This window comes from Melanotaenia boesemani, chromosome 15 (assembly GCF_017639745.1).
Source record: "Melanotaenia boesemani isolate fMelBoe1 chromosome 15, fMelBoe1.pri, whole genome shotgun sequence".
NCBI lineage: Eukaryota > Metazoa > Chordata > Actinopteri > Atheriniformes > Melanotaeniidae > Melanotaenia > Melanotaenia boesemani.
This window is the reverse complement of record NC_055696.1, coordinates 3592576-3602673: the sequence shown is the minus strand read 5'-3', so window position 1 is coordinate 3602673 and position 10098 is coordinate 3592576. Positions and strand designations below refer to the sequence as shown.

The 10098-nt window shown below is 39.0% G+C and overlaps 1 protein-coding gene across 7 annotated transcripts; it reads left to right on the top strand.

The window, feature by feature from the left end:
* Window positions 1–298: 298 nt before the first annotated feature.
* On the top strand, window positions 299–5793 carry ubb (ubiquitin B). 7 transcript variants are annotated; one of them, XM_042009364.1, is made up of 3 exons: window positions 331–412; window positions 1028–1261; window positions 5046–5793. In XM_042009364.1, exons 2-3 carry the CDS (start codon window positions 1034–1036, stop codon window positions 5733–5735), a joined length of 918 nt encoding a protein of 305 aa, XP_041865298.1. In that variant the 5' UTR covers window positions 331–412; window positions 1028–1033; the 3' UTR covers window positions 5736–5793. The 7 variants fall into 7 exon arrangements, with proteins under 7 accessions (XP_041865295.1, XP_041865296.1, XP_041865298.1 ...); XM_042009363.1 differs by having other exon boundaries at window positions 1028–1717; XM_042009367.1 differs by having other exon boundaries at window positions 1028–2628; window positions 5045–5793.
* Window positions 5794–10098: the final 4305 nt, after the last annotated feature.

Genomic DNA, 10098 nt, shown 5'->3' with positions numbered 1-10098 from the left:
AAACAAACAACTGTGTCATCCAATCAGAAGCTTGGAGACGTTTCCCTGTTGCTGTGAGGTTTCTGGCAGATTCTGGAGCGTGAGTCGTTGTGTAGTAAGATATTATTCCGCCGCGGAAAAGAAGGTGCAATATTGATACTAAGAATACGATTTTCTATAATATGAGTATGTTTAAAAAATAAATAATCCATTAGTAAACAAGATACTATTGTGTAAAAATCCATTGTGTCGATTTAAAGTATACAATTCTGTACGTGAGGAACTACTTTTTGATGCGGACTAATATCAAGAGATGACGTATGAACTGGCTATATAATACATTGTGGCTCGTTCTTCCCGCAGATGCTCAGCGACAACGCAACTCTTTTACGAGACGAATAGAGAAGAATCGCTTTCCTGCGTCATAAATCGTAAGTTAAATTTTACATTCTAAATAAACTGATATGTTATTATAATTTGCCTGTAATATGTATTAGACTAACTTCTATTCCATACAAAAGTGTTATACTTTTTAGAACAGCCTTGTTAAACGTTTGTTGAATTATAACGTGTAGTTTTTAATCTTATCTTACATTGTTACCGTACAATTTGATCTTAAATGTGTTGTGCCGTGTTGTTAAATGTGTAAAATACAATGTAACGATTGTCAAGTTACATGTATGACTCGACATTTCTGGTATCGGCCATTAGCGGGAGAGGCTGACGAACAAAGGGAAGGTCAACTGGATCTCAAAATGGCGCTCGGTCTGTAATGGCTGCTGAGCTGCCGGTAGTTTAGTCTCATGTTTTCGTAGAATTCAGTATTGATTATGCCTCCGTTAAATGTGGATGTTAACTTGAACATTGTTGTATTACATGCTTCAATTTAATATTGTCTTGTAATTATTAAGCTATAAGTTTTCTCCTGACTATTATTTCTACGGCACTTTTTTCAAAACTGGAGTTTGTTTGTTTTGGAGTTTTGTTATGTTTTTATTTTTTTTAACTTTATTTGCTTCCTTTTCTTTGCACCTTGTAGATAAAACAAACAAACATGCAGATCTTCGTCAAGACCCTCACTGGTAAAACCATCACCCTTGAGGTTGAGCCCAGTGACACCATTGAGAATGTGAAGGCCAAGATCCAGGACAAGGAAGGCATTCCCCCTGACCAGCAGAGGCTGATCTTCGCTGGCAAGCAGCTTGAGGATGGCCGCACCCTCTCTGACTACAACATCCAGAAAGAATCCACTCTCCACCTTGTCCTGCGTCTGAGGGGTGGCATGCAGATCTTCGTCAAGACACTCACTGGTAAAACCATCACCCTTGAGGTTGAGCCCAGTGACACCATTGAGAACGTCAAGGCCAAGATCCAGGACAAGGAAGGCATTCCCCCTGACCAGCAGAGGCTGATCTTCGCTGGCAAGCAGCTTGAAGATGGCCGCACCCTCTCTGACTACAACATCCAGAAAGAGTCCACTCTCCACCTTGTCCTTCGTCTGAGGGGTGGCATGCAGATCTTCGTCAAGACACTCACTGGTAAAACCATCACCCTTGAGGTTGAGCCCAGTGACACCATTGAGAATGTCAAGGCCAAGATCCAGGACAAGGAAGGCATTCCCCCTGACCAGCAGAGGCTGATCTTTGCTGGCAAGCAGCTTGAAGATGGCCGCACCCTCTCTGACTACAACATCCAGAAAGAGTCCACTCTCCACCTTGTCCTGCGTCTGAGGGGTGGCATGCAGATCTTCGTCAAGACCCTCACTGGTAAAACCATCACCCTTGAGGTTGAGCCCAGTGACACCATTGAGAATGTCAAGGCCAAAATCCAGGACAAGGAAGGCATTCCCCCTGACCAGCAGAGGCTGATCTTCGCTGGCAAGCAGCTTGAAGATGGCCGCACCCTCTCTGACTACAACATCCAGAAAGAGTCCACTCTCCACCTTGTCCTGCGTCTGAGGGGAGGCATGCAGATCTTCGTCAAGACCCTCACTGGTAAAACCATCACCCTTGAGGTTGAGCCCAGTGACACTATTGAGAATGTCAAGGCCAAGATCCAGGACAAGGAAGGCATTCCCCCTGACCAGCAGAGGCTGATCTTCGCTGGCAAGCAGCTTGAAGATGGCCGCACCCTCTCTGACTACAACATCCAGAAAGAGTCCACTCTCCACCTTGTCCTGCGTCTGAGGGGTGGCATGCAGATCTTCGTCAAGACCCTCACTGGTAAAACCATCACCCTTGAGGTTGAGCCCAGTGACACCATTGAGAATGTGAAGGCCAAGATCCAGGACAAGGAAGGCATTCCCCCTGACCAGCAGAGGCTGATCTTTGCTGGCAAGCAGCTTGAAGATGGTCGCACCCTCTCTGACTACAACATCCAGAAAGAGTCCACTCTCCACCTTGTCCTGCGTCTGAGGGGAGGCATGCAGATCTTCGTCAAAACCCTCACTGGTAAAACCATCACCCTTGAGGTTGAGCCCAGTGACACCATTGAGAATGTCAAGGCCAAGATCCAGGACAAGGAAGGCATTCCCCCTGACCAGCAGAGGCTGATCTTTGCTGGCAAGCAGCTTGAAGATGGCCGCACCCTCTCTGACTACAACATCCAGAAAGAATCCACCCTCCACCTTGTCCTGCGTCTGAGGGGTGGGCAGTAAAGGTCAATATTCCAAGTTTACCATGCTCCTTGTGTCAATATCAGATTAATGCATTACTTTTAAATACAAATACAGTTACAGTAAATGTGTAAACCTCAGTGACCAAAATGTTGTTAAATCCCTTAATAAAAGCTTAAACACATCTATATGTCTAGTTTTTACATTTAGATCAGATCTCACAGAGGGTAAAAGCCACACAAAATAATAATGAGCTGTATAAGATGGAGGTTTTCTTCATACTGAAGTCATACTTTTAAACTTTGTCAAAATGTTTACAATAAATGAAAATGTAATCATTACATACAAATTAATTGAATCTACATAAACTTGTCTTTTTTGCATTTGAAGTCCAAAAAAATAAAAATTATACTGTTCATATAACCACATTGTTTTTCCAAATATATTCAATCAACCTGCAGTTTTATCCTGAAGTCATGTTAATATTGGAAATTACTCGTGTCTGAAAATGAAATAGAATTGGAGTGCATTTACTGGTGTCTATAAACCAATTTTAAGGATCTTTTTACACACTTATGCTGGTTTTTATAAACAGGTAACATTATTTTAGCACCAGACAAGGGCATAAGGGAATTTTGCCATAAGTAACACCTTCCAAATCAAACATTGCCGCATAAAATGCCTGTTTACGTCATCTGTTACAAAATATTTCAGCGGTTACATGAAACAAGTCTGGTTCCCTCTGGGATAAAGTACTTTCATTTAAATAAGCAGAGGTAATAACAGCTGAAATGGATGACAGTCATACGATGAAATACTGGATTTGGCACACATGTATTGAAGAAATTGAATTTTTCCGTACATAAATATACTAACAATCCTGTTGTTTTTATACTGAGCGTACAGTGTTTTTTTCATGCAGAAAGAAGGACACGGACTTCATGCTGAGGGTTTTTTTTTTTGTTTTTTTTTTACCCTTTTCCGGGGGCAGTCCCCACACCTAACTGCTGGCACATGCGCATTTGTCATGATGGAGAATTTTTTGTGGATTACGGGTTGGACGAGGACTGTGCTGTGGTGTTAACCAATTTATCCAAAGATAAACTGGCTAAACACTATTAACTGCAAAATCATGTGTCAGGTGTTCCGGGAAAGCCATGCGTATGGTCATTGCACTGCTGACTTAACAGTCTGCTTTTGGCTTAGTGTATAAATATCAAGAGGAAGAAGAGCACATAATTTCTGAAGTACGCTACATAATATGAATATACAGCTACATTCTATAAAGCAACTATGAAGTAGACAGATGTATGTAATAGATTGAGTTATAGCCATAAGCAATCGGGTGCTTTCTGAGAACTGGTTGGCAAATCAGTTGTATTTGGCAATTAAGTAAAATATACTAGGTATTTTGCGGTCAAATTATTTTACTTTTATGTATTTTCATGTATACGCTAAAGCTAAATAGTACCACACTCGAGATAAGCGTAGGCAGATCACACGCTAAAAGCTTGGGACTATTTTCATTCGCGGATAAATACACTGTTATGGGGTACATCCGATATAAACGATCCTGTTTCCGTGACTACTGTAGTCAGAGGAAAGTGGACGGTGGTGCCGCTCGTCGCTAGTGTTATCGAGTTTCTAAAAACAGTTGTAAGTATGACTTAATTTTTTCTAAATATATTACAGAAAATATGTGTCGTTGCCAGCAGTTCATGTGCAATTTTTATAGTAATGGTTATTTGGTTTTTAATACCTAGCAAACGTTATAAGAATGACAGTAAAGGGCGGCTTGGCTAGCAACCAGATTTTTTTAATGATTAAATAAGGTATATTATTAGAAAAACTGGCGGATTTTCTTGTTTATCGTTCGTTTAAACACAGCCGTGAACGTTAACTCTGCTGAGTTACAAAGACGTCGGTATTCTAGCTTTGTCGTCCATCAGGGTGTAATGTCAGCTAGGAAAAATGCAGGCAAACAATGGCCTTTTCTAAAATGGCGCAGTTGCTCGAATCAGCTGCCTCTTACTGGCCTTATTTATGAGTTGTAGATCAAAAATACGACGAGAGGTGCTTATTTGGTAGATGGAATTCTTTGAAACTACTATTTTTATATGTGTGTGTGTGTATGTATGTGTGTGTATGTATGTATGTATATGTGTGTGTATATATATATGTATATATATATATATGTATGTGTGTATATATATATACATACATATATATATATATATATGTATATGTGTGTGTATATATGTGTATGTGTGCGTGTGTGTGTATATATATATATATATTTATATATATATATATTAGCAATGAAAGGGGGAAACAGGCAAGCTGTGGTTTCGTTGTGAACTGAACAAATCTGTTTCTCTTTGTTATTTTTATGTTGACTCAATCATGTCAGTTTTTTAGTAACCTGCAATACTTGTTTTCAGCAGCTTCAAACATGCAGATCTTCGTCAAGACCCTCACTGGTAAAACCATCACCCTTGAGGTTGAGCCCAGTGACACCATTGAGAACGTGAAGGCCAAGATCCAGGACAAGGAAGGCATTCCCCCTGACCAGCAGAGGCTGATCTTTGCTGGCAAACAGCTTGAAGATGGCCGCACCCTCTCTGACTACAACATCCAGAAAGAGTCCACTCTCCACCTTGTCCTGCGTCTGAGGGGTGGCATGCAGATCTTCGTCAAGACCCTCACTGGTAAAACCATCACCCTTGAGGTTGAGCCCAGTGACACCATTGAGAACGTGAAGGCCAAGATCCAGGACAAGGAAGGCATTCCCCCTGACCAGCAGAGGCTGATCTTCGCTGGCAAGCAGCTTGAAGATGGCCGCACCCTCTCTGACTACAACATCCAGAAAGAATCCACTCTCCACCTTGTCCTGCGTCTGAGGGGTGGCATGCAGATCTTCGTCAAGACCCTCACTGGTAAAACCATCACCCTTGAGGTTGAGCCCAGTGACACCATTGAGAACGTGAAGGCCAAGATCCAGGACAAGGAAGGCATTCCCCCTGACCAGCAGAGGCTGATCTTCGCTGGCAAGCAGCTTGAGGATGGCCGCACCCTCTCTGACTACAACATCCAGAAAGAGTCCACTCTCCACCTTGTCCTGCGTCTGAGAGGTGGTCAATAAATGGTTTTACATCACTTAAATGACAACTAAACCCAATAAAAGTTGAGATTCCAGTAAATTGGCCTCCTTATTGATCACACCAAGAATATGAACAAATATTGTCATTAACTATGAATTGTTACAGTAAAAACAATGCTGGGCAGCTCTAAAAAATTAGTTTGATTCAAAAGAACATGGTTTGTATACATGAACTTTATAGTATTCAGCAGTGGTTGCCTTTCAGCTGCCAGCTTTCTGATTCCTGATATACATTAAACATTTATGGGAAACCTTCAATCACAAAATAAAATTTATATTTCAAAGGATGCTGTGACATAATTGAACCACTAGATGTCACTATGTCCCTGTACTGTGAGGTTGCAGCCATCTCTCCCATTGCAGTGCAACATCAGTCCAAAAAAAATTTTCCTGATATAAATTTAAAGCTCCAAGCAAAAACAGACACACACCCATCTGTCCTCATAATATTCCATAAGTACCAGTTAGCATTTGTGTGGATTGATAAGTATAATCAAGCATTGCTTCAAAATTGCAGCTGCAAAGACTTGTGTGATGAATCATCCTTCTGTCTTGGAGAATGCCCCAGTGTTTCCTATAAGACAGGAAGAACGAAAGTTACTGCATATTGAAAAATTCAAACAACTCTTAAAATAACCCGTTTGCTTATGTTTTAAATGCTGTCAAAAGTTATTTGGAAACATGATTGTAAAGAATATTGAAATTGGCTTAAATTAGCTTAAACGATAGGGTGGCCGTCCTCATACAGAGACTTCAGCTGTTCTATTCTACAGTCATTTAGCTTTTATCCAAAGCGACTTACATTTGAAAGTATGTACAACTCAAGCAAGAATTCAAACAAGATGGGACGTCATAATTAGGTGGTAGTCAGAAAAACCCATAAAGATAAAGAAAAAGGTCCTTCTTTGTCAGAGTCCAGGAATGGTCAGGAAACAAACAGAATAACACAAACATACTTTGTTATAGATTCTGTTCAGTTGTGACATCACCAATTAAATGAGGTGCTAATCACTCATTCTCCAGCTTACCAGAGCAAAGCTGGTGTTAGGGAAATATACATTCTGATCATTTTCACATACATATATATAAAAGCAATTACTCATATTAATTAAAGGAGATTTATATTTAATCTGAGAGTAGTGTCAGATAGATAGCACTTATATCTTGTGTTTATGACGACTGCAGAATGCAGTCTAACTCCAGGCGAGGGTTAGTTTAGTCTGATTCCAGCTGCAGTCTTATTAAGGTGAGATTTAGTTTTGACTACCTCAAACTTCATGCATGTACCGTCCATGCACTCAGCACTAGCAGTGATCGGCTGAGAGAGGTGTGGCCCGAGACCCTGAGTAGAGTAAAAATGCTCTTAAGAATGATTGTAAACAACCTCTGCAGACTCTTTCTGTTGAACCTGTTTTCCTGCTGGCAGCATAATAAGTGACATAAAAGACAACCAGAGCTTCATGGATTTATTTCTCACTGATTTCCACTAGTCTACATGTGATAAACGGGCGGTTATCATGAGAGAAACAAAAGGTTAATTTCTTGAGATAAAGAGAAAAAATAACTTATCACAGGAACACAAGCTTCCCGATCTTAACATTAAGACATTAAGAGGAAATAATTACAGATATGGCCACTTCAGAACTAAGTACAGCACCAGTCTGGTGACGTTGGAAGAAAATATGTTGTCACAGATTACTAACAAAATGAAGCAAGATGATTAATGGTCATGCGTTACTTATGCACAGACAACTTGCCTAATGTCAACATATTATTTTGTTTTAAACCGTGTGCCTTCAGTGCCCAAATTAAGTGTTTCTTACTACTTATGACTCTGCTTAATTGCAAGAAATTGCAGGATATTATAGTAACTGGCTATCTTGTTATGTAATATTTAGTTTTTTGTTTTTTTTTTTTTTTGAGTAGGACATACAAGGTTACTATAGAACAGTGTTTATCAAATGGGGGTACACATACCTGTTGGGGGTTCGTGAGAAAATTAAAAAAAGAGGGATGACTTGTTATATAAGTATGTCTTTCTTAACAGATCTGACTTCAGTTTGAGGTGAGACAGTTCAGGTGTTACCACACAGATGTTGAAATGTACATGTACAGTATGTACATTTAAAATAACTTCTAGATCTTGAAAAGTTACTCTGATTATCATCTGAAGTGCTGTATTTTTCAGTTGCAGATACTTTTAATTGAATGTTTTGTGATTTTGTAGATCAGTTGTAACAGATGTATAAATGTAAAACTACGTCAAATAAATAAAACAAAAAATGACACAGGTAAAAAAATGTAATAGATAAAAGTATAAAATAGAAATATGATGTATATAATAAAATGTCAAATATATTTGATATATGAAGTTAATAAAAAATATAAAACAGACCATTTCTATTAATACATAAATAATTCTTATTATTTAGCTTAGCTTATAATTAAAATTTATTCAATATAAATGTATTCACTTTAATCTTTACTTAGTTATTAAATTTCAGTATTTATTTATTTTACTTACTAATTTAATTACTTATTTATTTTTTTAATAGCTACCTGTTTATGTAGCTTTTTAATTCTGTTTTTATTATAAACTTTTTATAAATCATTTTATACATGTTGGTTTATCTTTTGTAACTGTTCTTAGATATTCTTTTTTCCTCATGGGGGTCTTTCACATCAGGAGCTACCCCTGCTCTGACTGCAGGGCCATTGCCATGGTGACTGTCCCTGTCTGGGCCTGCAGTGCAGCCCTATGGTTATGGTGTGGACAGAGGCGTTTCTTGGGTTTCTGGGGGCCCATGCAAAGTTTCACAGGGGACCCCTTCAGCCAGCATTCATTGCCCTTTTATAATGATATTGTAGACTTATAACAATGAAAAGAACATGTTAATAATATTATCTTTAGAGGCATTGTTGTTACAGCGTCAAGTTCTTCCACTTTTAAATGTTTCTTGATGGCTTTTATTTTTTCTACTGACTTTTACATAATTATTTACAATTTTCACTTAATTAAACATGGGTTATATGATTTAATGTAGTTCCAGTACGGAAGATTAAACTATGTGATTTAACATTATTGGGCCGGTTGTTCAAAAAATTGAATTGATAAAGCTATCCAGATTTGGTAATCCCATTTTTTAGGACGGTGGATCACATAATCAGGCTTACTTTTACCCCAGTTGCTGAAAGCAACATAGGACTGGATCACCCTGATCCAGAATCCCATTTTTCAGGATCAGGCTTCCGGCCATGTGAAGAACAACAGGTGGAAGAGACAATATATATAAAATTGAATATTTAATTTGTGTTTGTTATTGGATTTGTTTGGGGATTTATTTCATGGGGACATGAAAATGTCATGTTTTTATTTTTGCTTTACTACACTAAAAGGCTTAATAGGAGCCTTTGCCTATTTAACCACTTTATCACTGTAACAGTTAAACAAGTCAGGTGCAAAATACAAATATAAGCATATGCACCAAATAAAAAGTTCTATTATTTGATCAGCTGTTAGGTTTTACCGCAGTTTCCTCCTGTAATTCCTTGTAATCCTGCCCTCTCTTGGGATCAGGATAATCCTGTTTTTTTTGGGATCAAAGTTATCCGGATTCTACTCAAAAGTTTTGAACAACACAAACTGAGGATTTTATCTGGATAACAACCAGGATTGGATTATGTGATCCAAGCTGATTTCAGAATCCGGATTTCCATTTTGAACAACCCATTTTCAAGATTTGATCCTATCCGATAACCGAAATCCGATAGGATTACATTTGAACATTAGCTTTATCGTTAAACTGAACTAGACAGCTTTAATTTGATATTATCCAAGTTATCTGTTTTTATTTTCAGCCTCCTGAATCCAGATAGTCACCAGGACTGAGCTGCCCTGAGCTAAAGTAGCTTCTGGATTATTAGCACTATTTACCACTGTCTTGGCCCTTCTTCTTTACTCTTCCTGATTTTTATATATTTATTTGTCACTGCCAGATAGAAAACTTGTAACTTTTATAAACCTATTTTTTGCTGTTTACATAAGACCGAGAGATGGAGGTGGGGCTCCTTTAGGGAGTTAGTGGTCGGCCACTGTCATGGCAAACTTTTTTTCTCTGTCTCGATTCAAACTTGGTTGGCTCTCAGAAGCCCCCATCGGACTCGGGGCCCAAACATTTTCCTGGTTTGCCTGTTGGCAAACGGCACCTCTGGGTCTGGGCACAGTCTGAGTGAACCTGTGGTGACGGCCTCCGTGGTCATGGGCAGGGTGGCTCTTGGTGTGGAAGGGTATCGTTTCCTCACCTGGTGCCAAGACACCTTCGTTTATACGTTTATTTTTTAGAGA